Raw genomic sequence first — 15,894 nt, forward strand, 5'->3', positions numbered from 1 at the left:
TCATATTAGATTGACATTTAGAGTAAATTTGTACAAGAATTAGGCAGAAAACTCAAATGTATTCTCTAACAATCTCTCTCAGTTGTTCAAAAAAAGAAAAAAGAAAGACCGAGAGTATCTAAAACGGTCCTGCGTTTTGAGACTGTTGAACAAAGATTCTTCAAGAACGTTGAGTAGCATGTACATAGAACTGGACTTCATTTTTTTATCAACTATAAACACTATACAATAACGGATACCCTTTTAACCTCAACTTAAAAACCCTTTCTGCTACTACAGCAAACTATGATGCCTCTGTAAGAACACTCGTCTATGAACAAAGTATACAAGCTTATGGGCATCCACATGCCAAACTATAAACCTACAATTCTGTATAATCTCAGGTTACTCCTGACAGCCCCTCCATTCTGCCATTTAAAGGGGAAGATCCCTTGACATTCCCCACTGATATAGTACAAGATAACATACACTATCTTCTACGATGAATACTTCCAGTTAATGGACTAGTTCTTGCTGATGTAAGGGCTGTAAAACCTGCAGTTGCATTATTAATTGATTTCTGATTCACAATATTGATGTATTCTGGGTCATCCAGATGCCCTTCATGCCTTATCCACTGTACCATCCCATGGTATGTTGGAAAGAACTTCATTTGAACCGACTTGTATGAAACATAAGGGATCAGGGCAGCTATCACTACACAGAGTGTGATCAGCCAGTACAATGGATATGGAGCCAGGGTTTCACTGAAGATTTTATATCCGGTGGTTGTAAAGCTAGAAGACATGGATCCATATACCCAGAGGAAAACATACCAGAGACCAATTTCACCCCAAATAGCTATATGGTGGAACAAGGTTAAGTAACTAATTGAAAGTGCCATCTGGCAGTTAACCACCCAAACAACGCATGTATACATAGTTGGGCCAAATATATCCCTCCCTGCAGTTTTTCCTTCGCTGTTGTATGCTTGGGGTTCTAGTGCACTCATGCAGAGAAAGAAAATTATAATACCGCTACAAATCCCATTAAGCATCCAGCCAATTATCCTCCGCCAAGTAAAGAGGAGATTTTGAACGCCTTCTTGGTAGAGTAAAGGGAACTGTTAAAAAAAAGGAGGAACGTATATTAAAATCTCAAGTTGCCGCAAAGACATTAATAACCATATCTGGTAAATCCCCATAAATTTGCAGAACAGTGAAATTTAACCTTAAAGTTTGTGGGTAAGCAGATGTTCATTTAACTGATATGTTGTAATACTGTAACCAAGTTATTTTACATTATGGTTCTTATAGAGAAAATTTAATGCAACAATACTCTTTCTAGTTATCTAGATGTTTTATATCATTTTGTATACTCCTTCAGTTTCATCCAAAGCGTCACAAATTTAAGAATGCTAAAAAAAAGTCTTTACTTTCAGGTGGTGGGACTGAACAGTTGTACCATGGAATAAGTCTATGCTGTTATTAGAGACCTGTCTACTGATTTGAGATATAAGCATACCTTGAGACATAATCTTGCAGATACATCCTGGTCAAAAACCCCCAAAGTAATCACTGGTATTGATGTGAACAATACATTGTAAAGGGACAAAAACCAATCATTATATGCTGGTGTCGCAGAGAATGAGGTTTGTGCCTCATACAAAAAAATAGTGAGGCCGTATGTGAGATTCTTGTAAAAGAAGTAGCATATCTGCCAAAGAAGAAATTTGTTAATTGACAAAAAGGGATTTTTAAAATTTAAAATAATCAAACATGAAAGTTTCAACTAGTTTTTGACCTCTATTCCCCATAAAAGCTGAATTACATATGAGTAATGTTTTATATTTTTTTGCTAAATTATTACATTTGATAATTAAATATACGTACTATACATGTATACCAAGTTTTGTGACCAACAAGAATATTGGCCTTCACATCAAATTTAAACATTTTAACCAAAACTTGTAGGGTCGTTATATTATTACCATTGATGAAATCCTTCTGTAGCACCAATGCCCATGCACCAACAGTAACCGCTCCAAATATCTAAACTGTGCTATGGCAATATCGCTTGCCATGACTGCCTGATGTTTATAGAAAGACATAGAGGTTATAAAGATACCAAACGAAATAAAGAAATTACAATTAATAAGTAAATATAATGATTGAAAACCTGCATTCCTTCAACACCACTAATTCCAATCCCAATATCAGCTTCTTGAAGCATTCCCACATCATTCGCTCCATCACCAATTGCAAGTGTGGTCTTTCCAGTTCCCAATTTAACAAGTCTAGTAACCTGCAATTTATGCACCATTAGAAGCAACTTCTCTAGAAATAAATTTGGTCTCCAGACTCCAACAAGATATAACATTAAAGACAATCCTCATGGGAGCATATAGATCATTTATCGAGAGGACTGGACAACCTACCAGTGCCTTCTGTTTAGGTGATGAACGGCAACAGATAACAGATGCACATTTAATGGCAAGTTCCAAGAACAGATCCTTCAAGTCATCTTCCAAAGCATACACAAGTGATTTACCATCAATGATCAAAGCAAATAAGCCAGAGCTTGATGACTTGAGCAGATTCATCCCATCATGTATCTGCTGGAGGACACTGCTCTTTGAGGCCTAGAAACATTTCATCATGTTCTGTCAACATCATACAGGCTATAACATAATAATGGTCAATACCTAATTGTCGTGTCACATTACAAATTTTACACAATTCAAATAGAATATCAAATTCAACTATTAAAGTGTCATACATTAACACTCATTGTAGCAAAAACAAGACAACACTAGTCAATACTAAATAAAAGCACAACATTACACAATTTATGATATTAAGATAGCATATTAAATTCATCCATCAACGTGTTATACAATTACACTCACTGTAGCAAGTGAAGATGAAATATAAGGTTCATGCTTCATATAGAATTATATAACATATCAAATTAAACTATCAATATGTTATGATAACTAAAGCAGCCAAAAAAGGCCATTTGGAATGTACCTGAATAATAGCATCTTTATCTCCCACTTTCTCTAGCTCTTTGATTCCAGGTGCATCTAAGTTTATCAGTATCTGCTTCATTCCCTGTCTAAGTAGGCTACAAGCAAAACTGAAGAGTGTATATTTTTTAGGTCAGACAGGATTAGATAAACATACTTCATATCATATAAGGTGCACCTAGTTTTGGATCAAAATGGTCATACCCAATGTTGATTGCAGTTTCCAGCTTATCTCCGGTCAAAACCCAAATCTTGATTCCTGCTTGGGCAAGCTTGTCAATGCATTCAGGGACCTGCAGAAATAAGAAGGTTCATCAACTTCAGATCCTACCAACGCACAAAAGTAGAAAAATGTAATATATTTAGCAACGACAAAATATTCAAACAACCCCTTGTTGTAGTTTGTCCTCAACCGCTGTTGCGCCAAGAAGAATCAAGTCCCTCTCGACCAGATCCGTGGCCTGATCAATTACTGTTTCTCGATCTGCACTAACTAGATTCTTAGCTTCTTTGAATTTAGTATCAAATGCTTCATATTCTTCGGCACTGACTTCACGATAAGCAAGTATTAATGTTCTTAAGCCTGCATCAGCATACTCATTTACATGTTCCCTAGTTTCATCTTCAAATTCCCTTCCATTGTTAGCAAGCCTTTCAAACATGACACTTCAAGAAACCAAAAGCATATATTTAAAAGTAATATCATAATAGTACAGTAATGTGACACAAGTAATCTACAAGGTCAGAGTACTTGTGTAATTGTGTTTATGAGGTCATAATGTAATAAAAGCAGAAAATTTGACCAACCTGTCGGCCCCTTTGCAGAGTAACAACAACTTTCCCTCTTCATTTCTTATAATAACAGACATCCTCCTTCGTGAACTATTGAACTCCAAAACATTTAAAAGTTCATACACCCTGGAAAAGGAAATTGTACATGAGTCAGATTGGTGTTTAATAACTAACAGTTACACGTGCAAATTGGTATCTAGCATCTATATCCCATACAACAATTACATGACCATAATCACTAATGTGATGAATATAATATTGTTGATAAATATTCAAACACTATAAATAAGTAAAGAAGGTGGTTTTAAACCTCTGGACCCTATTTGTAGCCCTATTACGACAATAATGAATAAGACTTAGCAAGTACCCTAAATGCTCCAAAATACCTGAGAATATTTGTAGTTTCTTTGAAAACCCAATTTAACCTGCTTGTAAGTTTAAACATTATCTGATTTATTTGATGTTAGATAAATTGTGGAACCCGATACAAGTACCAAAATTGGTTATCACTAAATTATAAAATTAAAAATTTCACTCCAAACTCGGGTTTAATTCCCTACAATTAAATAATTTAATTACTTGGTTTCACTCTAACTCGGCTTCGATTCCCTATGACTATATAATTAAACATATTATTTAATTTCACTGCTTTGATTTCATCCGAGTTCAATTCCGTATAACTACATAATTAAATAATATTTAAGATATACAGAGCAAATTGAAAAAAGTCGAAATTAACAGATATACAAGTATGTTAATATCAATTAATTACCTATTTTACAATTCATAATGACAACTATATCTTTCATATTCAATTCCTTGTAACTACATAAATATCACTAAATAATTAATTAATTGGTTTAACCCCAAACTCGGTTTTGATTCCCTACAACTACAAAATTTAAGATATTTATTTAATTTCAATTCTTTGATTCTATCCTGATTTTGACATCCTATAGCTACGTAATTAATTAATATTTTAGATATCCAAAGCAAACTGATAAAAGTCGAAATTAATAAATATACAAGTATGTTAATATCAACTATTTACCTATTTTATAATTATAACTATATCTTTCTTATTAGAATAGATATGTTTTAGGCAGCTGTTCTATCTTATAGTTATTAAATTTTTATTTGAAATAATGAATGCTCACATTCAATTCAAATCCAGCTTTACTTATAACACCCAATTTTTTATTATCTAGTCAACACCATTATAAATAATATAATTTAATTATATATGTGTAATATTCTAAATTAATAAACTATTATTTACACCGACAATAAACAAATATATATATTCACATTTAAATTTAAATGTTACAACTGAATAACAATTTTTTTTGACACCTACTACTGAATAGCATTACTAATAACTTAATAAATTAAATATTTAAATCTCAGCCTATCAACTAGAATACAATTATACTGTAACTAGTACTAAATTCACAATTGTACAAGTTAAAATTGAATGGAATGCATACATCTTGTATTCAAATATTAGTCAAACTGACCTTCAAAGACATATATATCAGTTAACCAAATTGAGCATATATAGCAGTGTAGGGTCCTGGTATAGATTATGAATGCAAACATAAGATGCAAAGAAGAAATATAGACAGTCATGATATAAAATATGAAAGCAGGGGCGGACCTACAGTTAGACTGGAGGTCGCCTTGCCCCCCCCCCCTCACAACTTTCTCTGATCATAAGCAGGTAGTGTTCTGGACAGTGAGAATCAAGATAACAGATACAATGAAAAAACAATTTAGCCACCCCCAGTTAACTAGAAATGGAAGGACAGTCACACAAAATTAGGGAAAATTAGCTAGGGTTTTCAGTCAAAGGCAAGAGGTAGAAAAGGAGAAAATGATAATCATATACAATATACGGAACCCGTGTATATATATAGAGTAAAAAATCGGTGAAACAGCTAAATGTTAAGACAAACTACATTTTACAAATAAAATTAATTTGTTTAACTAGTTAAAAATGACGAACAAGAACGAGATTTGAGATCGTTAGTAATTTGTTGTATAATTTTTACTATCAAAAACAAAAATATAACTTTTATTAAATATAAATATAACTTTTTTATGGTAATTAAAAAAAATCCCCCTGCCCTTGACATATTATCCTGCGTCCGCCCCAGGATGAAAGTGCTCCTGTGGGAAAATTGTTGTTTTCCTGATAATCACATTCATGTAAAGCCAACTAAGTATTCTACATTAATGTTACTCTTTAGTGTTTATCTATAAATAAATATACATTAGTAGCATAGAGATGATTAAATTGCATGCAAACGGAAAACAATCAATATAAGAACCGCTTTAATATCGATTTTTAATCGATGGATTAAACAGAAACAAACCTTTCAATTTTTTCGTGAGAAACAGGGTCCAACTCAATGAGTGAGACACTTGTCTGCGTCCTTTTACAGAATTCAAATCCAAGTTCTCTTGCTGCAATGACAAAAGCAGCTTCATCTGGTGATTCAGCTTCATATGAAACCTTTCCCGTATTTGGGTCCAAATCAGGAATGGCTGTGTGACAAATTGCCAATAGACGCAAGAATTTCTGTATGGCTCTCGATTGTGCTTCATTAACCCACCTCCCACCTGTAATCCTTTCATCTTCAAAATTGTAGCCTTTGATGTGAGAATTTGTATTAATCTTCGAAGAATTCTCTTTGTGATCAATACCATTTACCCGAACCGGAGATCCATTTCTTTTGGCCACAGCTCTCTCAACTTCAGTGACACCTTGGCCATAAGCTGTTCCTGCTATAGAACATTTAATAAATTCCATTGCATTGCAAGTCAACGTCCCCGTTTTGTCAGAAAGTATTGTATCAATTTGACCAAGTTCCTCGTTCAAATTTGAAGTACGGGCATGAGCTGGTTTGTCAGTTTCCTCGTAGTACATATGAATATCGTGATTAATGAACAAACTCTGAAGCACTTTGACAACTTCTACTGACACGTACAAGGAGATTGGAATCAAATAATTATAAAGCATCAGGGCAGATAGGAAGTGATATATAGCGGCAAATGGAGCTCTTTCAGGATCAAAAAATATTACCGAATTGTCAGGTTTTAAATACCACCGTTTCATACGGCTTCCATGAAGATCATCTTTAGTTTTTACACCAAAGACAATTGATCCGGTAAAAGCCATAAGGAACAATATGCCAAACAAAACATATATAATTTTATCCATTTTCCTCTCGATTCTGCTTCTTTTTGAGGGGGGGTCGGTAGAGTTTTGGATAACTTTGGTGTCGTGACCAGTGAAGACAACAACCCCGTATATAAAGTCTGTATTCCGAAGTTTAGAGTCTCTTAGAAGAATTTCTTGAGGAGAAAGGGGATATTGTTCTTCTTGAAACTCCATATTTCCAATGAAGGAGTACAAATTTGCATTTGGATCTTCACATTTAACAAGGGCCTTAAAATCCCGAAAACTCATGTCTTCTCGAAAGGAGGAAGTGACTTCCAACGCCTGCTTAAGTTTTAAATTAGTTTCTCCATCAAGGTTCATTGTCTCAACATAGCAAATTGCATCGTCATAACTGGATGAAAGTAAGATAAGGTCTGCTGGGAAGAATTCATCCTTCTGTACTTTGACAATATCACCTACTCTCACATGTTTCCATTCAGTATGCTCAAATGCTCCATTACCTTGATGCACTTTAACCTTTCTGTTGTTCACCTCATCATCCTGAGAAATTTTTCAGAGTAACAAAAATGAATTAAATTCGCATCTGCTAGATATAAAATTTTATGGGCAAACTGTTACCCTTCGTTTTTACAAATCAAATCCCTCAAACTGATTTCAAGCATGCATAAAGGAAATTTTGTAGTTTAGCCAACAAAAAAGGAAATTTTGCATATTATTTGAATAATTTTTTTGTAAAGCTGAAGATACATTTGAAGTTTAACTATTTCAAAAGAACAAGGGACAAATCCCTTAGATGTGAACCAACCACAGAAACAGAAACTACAAGTCACCTATAAAAGCATTTGAAACTAGGTTTCTTTCTATGCATAATTTACAATAAAACAAAATATTACATATTAGGCTAGCCTTTGCTGTAAATCAATTAGGTGCTTAAGCTGCCACTCTTTCGATTTTATACAGCAAATCTACAGGAGAACTAAACCACAGATTTGTATTTACTTGACAATCTCGAAGTACCCCTTTATAAAAAAAGTATCAATGAACACTACAAGTAATAAATTATCTGGTTAGAGCAACACCATTCCATTTTATATAGCTCATAAACTAGTTTAAAGCACTAAAAACAAAAATTACCCAGTGGGGATAAAACTAATACCTGCTTTTTTCGCCTTAAGTCCTCAATACCTTCTTTCACCATGGTTGCGCCAACCACAACAACCAGTGGTATAATAGCACTCACAGCAGTATAAGGAGCCAGCCGTGTAAAGGCCAAGATACCAACAACAAGAAAGAAAAAATTGGCAACTCTTCTAAACTGTTCAAACAATGATTTCGGTAAGAAAGTTGCAAGAGTGTATTTAGTAGACCTAACATAATTGTCTGCATATCTGCTAATCACCGCCTCAAAACAACTTGGATCATTACAATAAACAACCCTCGAAAATCCAGCTTCCCCAATCCGAGACTGATCATCCACAAAACTTTTTTTCCCACATCGAAATGAATAGATCTTACTTAACCTTAACTTTCTTCTCCCATTTGCCATTTTCTCACTTCCAAACCCAAATTTCGCGATAATTCAATGTAACACAAATGTAAAGCTCGAGTCTTTACACTAATAACTGCAAATTATCCAAGAACCCGAAAAGGGGTTCCAAGAAAACACAACCCCAGATACCCAAACTAAGAAAAACTATAAATGTCTCACCAGGCAATGTTTATAATACAATACAAATATAATTCACAATGAGACAACCCCACAAACACTTAGAGGACACAAATTTAGAAAGAAAAAGACACGCAAATTAGGACAAAAAACAAAGAAAACAAACACAAAAACCCACTAATACGGCAAGAATCTAGTAATAAAATTCTTGAAATTTCAAAAAGATGCAATCTTTATTGTTTATCACAACACAATAAGATTATACTAATAAAGGGTAGCTGAAAAAGAGTTTACAACAGCAATCAATTTAAGCAAACAACCAAAACATATACACACAATACACAAACATGTGTGTATATATAATAGATCTACACAAGTACAATCCTTGTAATGTTTGACTGGGGATTAACACGCGGATTAATATGACTAATCAACATGTCAAGATCATGAAAATTAAACCCAGAAAAGGGTGATTTATTAAATCTTGAAATTTCAAGAATGGTAATTTCCATATGCAAAGTGTGTTCACACAAACAAAATAAGAAATTAATTTAATTTCGCGGGAAAAAAATGAAAATAAAATTTGTAGAATTCGGACAAGAAGCAGAATTGAACACTCTATTCTATTTCTATATTTGAGATTTTTTACAAATGGGGAGTTTCCGCTTTGTGTTAGTTTCGTTCTATGCATATCTTGTTTATTTAAGGTGTGAATATTTAAAAATATTGTGATAGGAGAAATTTGTGGGTATTTATTATTAATAGACATGTTTGTAAAAATCGATATTGGTATTAATCAGTTTAGGTATCAATTAAGGATTAATCGTTAAATTAGGGATTAATTGAAATAAAAATTGAATATATTTAAGTATTTTAATAATATTTAATATAGTTACTTTATTTATTTTGAAAAATATAATTCAAAAAAAATTATAAATATTAATTGAATTTCAAAAATTAAATCGGTCAATGTATTTTTAAAAAAATTAATCAGAGATTAATCGAGAATTTTATAATTCAAAAAAAAATATAAATATTAATTGAATTTCAAAAATTAAATCGGTCAATGTATTTTTTTAAAAATTAATGAGAGATTAATCGAGAATTTTTAAAAAGTTGATAATCTTTAGAACATTGTTAATATTATAGAGTAAAATTATTGAAGTTATTATTATGCGAAAGAAAAATCGTATTGAATTGTAAATTTCAATAGTTTAAAATATGTATTCAGCTAATAAAGTTTTTTATTTATGAGCTTAGAAACTAAACGACATCGGAAGGCTCGATAGAAAAACATCATAAATTAGCTAAAATAAAATAATATCATAAGACAAATTTTATGTGTTAAAGGAAAACGGTATCATGTATAATAAGTGACGATTATTCTTGGACATTTTATCACATTTATTAATTTTATTTCGGTTGTCTTAATTATCATTTGAACAATTATAAACACGATTATTATTAAAATCGTTTTTCAGATCAATATATTTTGTATTTTAATATATTTTAGGTATAAAACAAGATATATGTTGATGTAAGAGTTTATCTAACTTATCGCGAGAGCATATATGTGCACAGAATCTTTGATTCATTAATTTATGAATTAAATTGATGGAGTTGATTACTATTCATTAAAAATCAACTATTTTGGTTTAAAAAAATCAAATATTTTGACTACTTTTTATACACTTATACGACTTAACTAATTCAAAGGTTACTATTCATCAAATAAATAATTATATTTTTATCATAAATTTATATCCATCTCTATTATTTAACGGCCCCACAAATAATATTCAATTATAAATCGTCTAGAATAAGTTTAGATTTTTGATAATATTGTGGATAATTTAGATTTTTGATAAGATTTTTGTTCAATCATGTAAATCTAAGTCTATAAATAGAAAATTTTCTATAAATAAAATCATGATCTTCTGAATATAGTATCTCAAAATCACTACAAATATTTATTAAAATAAACGCATTAAAAAGATTGTTGTGTTAGAAGCAACAATACAGTCAAGAAGAGTCTGAAATCATGAATTTCATGGTGACTGAAGCGGCAATAGTAATAGACTTTGTTAGATATTGAATACAATACAAAGGGGGTGAATGTGTTTTGGATATTTTTAAACCTTTTTTCAAATTATTTGTTAGTTGGTGAACAAAACAGGTAAGAGATGCAGTTATATTATGTTAGCAGAAATGAAACAGCAAACACAATATTTCGAAACTCACTTAATTTGTATTAAGTTAAGTTGTGTCTTACTACAAATCATGGTTTCTTATAAAGAATTCATCTTCTTCCTTGAGAGAGTACAAGAAAATTTAAAATTGTTTGATACACACTTACACTAAACTAAGCACTCATGTATACTTCATAGAATAGTATCACGGGTTTACAAAATTGCCTAAAATGTACTAAACCAATTTCTAAAGTAACCTTGGATATTTCCATTCTTGGTCTAGCATATCTCTGTGCAATCTTGTAGTCTGTGACTCCTTTTTATTTAATGAATCTTAGCACTTAATCTTGTATTCCTCCAGCTACTTTTATAGACTTTTCAATCTTACTAAAAGATCGTTTGTTGACTGACAATCTTGGATCTTTAACTTGTTTGTACTCTATACTTTGAGATGCATGTCACAATCTCCAGTTTGCACTATGGATAACTGACATCTCGATAAGTATATTGAGTTATCGAGATCTCTGAGTTCTCTATAGCTTAATTAACTTGTCGAGTCTCTTGGAATCTTGCATGTAGAATGGCTTGTCGAGATGTCTGAGTTCTCTACATATAGATTTGACTTGCCGATATCTCAGAGATCTCTATATAAATTTTGACTTGTCGATATTTCCGAGATCTCTAATGATAATTTGACTTGTCGATATCTCCAATCTTCACATCTTTGTTTTGACTTTTCGATATCTCTAAGTTCTCTACATGTAGAAATAACTTGTCGATATCTCCAATCTTCATATCTTCCTTTGACTTGTCGATATCTCTGAGTCTTCTCTATGGGTCATTTTGGACTTCTCGATAAGTCATTATGGAGTTCTGAATGACTTCTCTATATTGCTTGATCTGTGACTTGTCGATATCTTGACTTAGAACATTTTTCATAGAACATTTTTATTCAACTCCAAGCTTCTGTATCATTTCTCTTAGGCATGATTTAACTTGATCTTCTTCCATAATTTATTCCTTAGGCTTGAACTGTTTACAGAAAAATACTTCAGTCTAATCTTCTAACCATTTACAGACTCAAGCAATACAATATAAAATACAAAATAGATTGTCAAACAACTAAATCTTAGGGTTGTCAAAGTGACTTAGTATTGTTATTGTATAGGCATGTCTTGCACAACAGACTTCATGGATACTTCAGATGAACCACAGTGTGAGTCGAGAGCAGTTTTTGAACGAGGTTCGGCATGGGGATTTTCGGGACTGCCACGCCATTTTGCATAATTCTCATGAATTCGTCCCCATAATATTATTTTTGTTTGTATATCGACCGGTAATCGGATCAACAGATCGTCGAACCTACGAAATCCATAATTGTAAATATTCGGAAGGGAGCCAATTAATACCCATTTTTTTATATATGTATACTTATTTATATAAAATATAAAATATGTGGAAAATTGCAAGTGTAAAAATATGTGTTATAAATGAATCTGAAAATTATGTGGGGCCCAACTACTCACGGACATGGACAACTCCCTTAATAATCAAAGGAGTGATTCATAAATTAATCATCCTTTAAAAATTGATGGACTCAAAACTAGTCTGATGCATGCTATATTTGGACTGAAACATGGATGCAGCCCATGAATCAAATTTTTTTTGCTGCCGCTGCATATTCTCTAAGGGTGTGAGAAAGTTTACATGTATTTATTTTTTAGCCGAAATCTCTATCCTCAAAAAATCTTATACAACACATCTCAAAAAATATCATGATAATATTTGAAACATGATTACTTGTGATAATGGATAACAAGGTCTTCAAATATATTTATGCGAGATAAGTATAAAGAATAATGCACATCCTTTCAAAATAAGAAAATTAAAACGCTGTAATGCAATATCATCTAATACTTAATTGGTATCATACGATGTACTAGGCATGAATATCTAATAGAAAGTATATGTTATTTATTGGTCTAAATAAAATATTTAACATGTATTAATCAAGTTTGTAAAAATAGGATATACTCGGTTACGTATTCAAAATTTGAGTAATCGATTGATTTGAATACTCGTTTTCAGTATTCGAGTACTCGCTTAAATCAAATATGTTCAACTCTGATTTCCTAGTACTGGTCTGAATTGATAGATTTTTAAAACACTGTTAACAAAAAATAAAAACAATCACCCAAATACAGCATTAAAGACATTTATGACACTTTTTCTTCTTCTTTTTGCGAGAAAAAAGATAGTTTGTTATCTTATTCATCTTTTATTAATTGGATGGAAGTTAGTGGGTTACCGAATTCAATAAATTTTATTAAAAAAATTAATAAATAATATTTAAATGGTCGTGGACAAGTATCTATGTTAGTACTAAAATGGTTATGGTCATCTATTTAGTTTTTTTCCCTTTTTTATTTGCAAGAATCATCGATAGAGTTTGATATTAATCATTATCTATGGCCGAAATGTGTGTTTCACACTAATGCTAACGCAAAATTACTACAATTACGATTACATTCTCTTTTTTTGCCAACATTACGATTACATTATAATAGAAGAACACCAAATAATTATTCGTAGATGCTCAAGTGATGTGGTATATAAAATAAAAATTATAAGAACCAAAACAAAAACACCAAATTCATATACTCAATTCATTAAATTATTAATTTAGTTTTCGTGATTTGTGATAATTATTTTGAATATTTTTTTTCACTATTAATATCATAACTTGTTCTAACTGAAGTATGACTCAGGATCAAGAATAAACCTCATATATAACTTGTTTCAACTGAAGTGTGTACAATTATAAATCACATCGCACTGTTTAAGTGAACAAGAAAAAATCTATTGTATTTTATGATAAATATGATGTTGGATCGGGAAAAAGAAAAGGAAAAAGTGTTGGATTTAAACTCAATAGGTAATATGGATTTGGGGATAAATATTTATTATCATAATAAGAATGGATAATAATTGTATGGGTGCACAATAATTGTAATAATTGGATTGAATAATATTTGTATAGGTTGATTATTATAATTGTAATCGGATTAGACATGTCTTGTTGGTTAAGTTTTGAATGGTTATGTATGCAAAGTCTATTATGTTTGATAGGTGTGCTCAAGAGATGTAGTCATCTTAGGTATCGTCTGGGAGATACTTAAGTACTGGTTGTGTGACGACTGAGAATTTTGCGACGTAATTAAGTCAATAAGTATGCTTTATATGATGTGATTATAATTATATGACTAAGTGCTGATTAATTATCTTTTCTTTATATTAGAATATAGGAGCGTAAATAAAAACGTTCCAATTTAAAGAGTCAGCTTAGGAGTTAAGCTGTATCGTCGGGCCGTCAGGTAGAACGGAACCCGCCCTAATAAGGAGTTAAAGAATATAAAATGTGAATTATGTGTGATTGAATGAAATGAATGTGTAAATAAAGTGTTTTGTCCTAAGTGACGTGTCGATCGATAATGATAATGAGAAGCGTAATCGAAACGCTGAGCGTCGGGCCGTCAGACTGAACGTGACCCGATACGCGTAAAAATGGATAAAGATTAAAGAAGAATAAATTCTATGATCAGACCTGAGTCGTTATGTGATTGTATATGTGTGATTGCTTGTCTGTGTGCATGACTATGTGCTTTGTGACATTTTTATTAATTTAAAGGAATTATGTGATTTAAATAAAGGTTTATTTAACCTTCGCGTATTTTTATAAAATTATCCGAGTAAGATAAAAATATGGGATTTGTTTTTTTATCTTCATAGTAGTCCTAGAGACTTTTTAAAAATAATGAATGGATTTATTTGGTGGTCTTTGCATTTTAAATTGATTTTTATGTGGAAAATGTTATTATTAAGGCGAGCTGCGAAAATCATATAAAATCAACCGTACGCTCAAAATCTTATTATGAGTAATGGTTGGAAAGCTAATTTCGAGATCTACGTTTTAAAATCGTCAATCGCTATAATTTCCAACTTTCTGAGAGAGAATATTTATTTTTCCACCAATAATCTATGGGAGTAAAAAGAGAAAGGAAAATTACTTTATAAAAGGGAATTAGGAATGTACTAAATTACCCTTGATCTTGAGTGTGTATAAACTCATCTCTCCCCCCTTTTCTTTTCTTTTTTTCCCGAGCACCTCAATCTCTCTTATCTCTTTCTTTCTCACTCTCTCTCTCTCGGCTACTCTCTCTCTCTCAGCTCTTCTTCTTTTCTCTTGGTAAACTACTTGTTTCTTTGATAACTCTCACCAATCCTTCTCAAAATCTCTTGTTAAACACATATAAGTGGTTATTGGAGTGTGCATGTGTGAATATCTTGTTGCATGCAAGCTCGATGTGTGTGTGTGTGTTCATGCTTGATGTGTGTGTACGTATGTATATATGGTCTAATATGTGCTTAAGGAGGTGATTTTATGATTAAAAAATGATTTTTAAAGCCAAGTGAGTCTTGCATGTGCCTTGTGTGTGCATATATCGGAAGTTTCAAGGATGGAAACCCCGAAATGGGGCACCACCGAGAAACCACCGCCACCGGTGATGAACTCCGGTGAACCGGTGGTGAGCAATGATGTTAAAAACTGAGCTATAAAATCTTTAAATCAAATATTTGTGTTTGCATGTAGTATTTTGATAAAAAGGCCGAATGGTTTTGTAGATTACAAGTTGATAAATGATTCTTGTTGGTTGTAATATTAATTTAGTTTGATGTTAAGAGATTAGTAGGATAAAAGATGCAAAAGTTTAGAAGTTGAGTTTGCATGTGTGTTTTCTTGAGGAAAGGCCGAATGGCCCTTACTATTTTTAGAAAATCATGTTGATTTTGTTAAAATGAATGAGTTGTTGATTTGATGTTTGATTATGGGTTGATTTGTGATTTAAGGATTAAGAAGATCATTTGCATGTGTTGTTTTTTTTTTTAAAAACCCGAATAGGATCTTGGTTTTAAAAGATCAAAAATAATTTTTAGTAATGATCATGACTTGTTAATGTTCATTCTTGGAGATTAGTAAAGATTGGATGATAAAATT

General features: G+C 31.8%; 1 protein-coding gene across 1 annotated transcript; it reads right to left on the reverse strand.

Annotated features, from left to right (window-relative positions):
* Window positions 1–181: 181 nt before the first annotated feature.
* On the reverse strand, window positions 182–9,319 carry LOC141673800 (putative phospholipid-transporting ATPase 9). Its single transcript, XM_074480538.1, has 11 exons — window positions 8,140–9,319; window positions 6,175–7,523; window positions 3,815–3,925; window positions 3,397–3,673; window positions 3,212–3,300; window positions 3,009–3,117; window positions 2,417–2,620; window positions 2,158–2,283; window positions 1,970–2,068; window positions 1,504–1,695; window positions 182–1,102 (listed from the first exon to the last, which is right to left on the reverse strand). Exons 1-11 carry the CDS (start codon window positions 8,527–8,529, stop codon window positions 470–472), a joined length of 3,579 nt encoding a protein of 1,192 aa, XP_074336639.1. The 5' UTR covers window positions 8,530–9,319; the 3' UTR covers window positions 182–469.
* Between the last annotated feature and the right edge of the window lie 6,575 nt (window positions 9,320–15,894).

Source organism: Apium graveolens, chromosome 1 (genome assembly GCF_009905375.1).
Source record: "Apium graveolens cultivar Ventura chromosome 1, ASM990537v1, whole genome shotgun sequence".
Lineage (NCBI taxonomy): Eukaryota > Viridiplantae > Streptophyta > Magnoliopsida > Apiales > Apiaceae > Apium > Apium graveolens.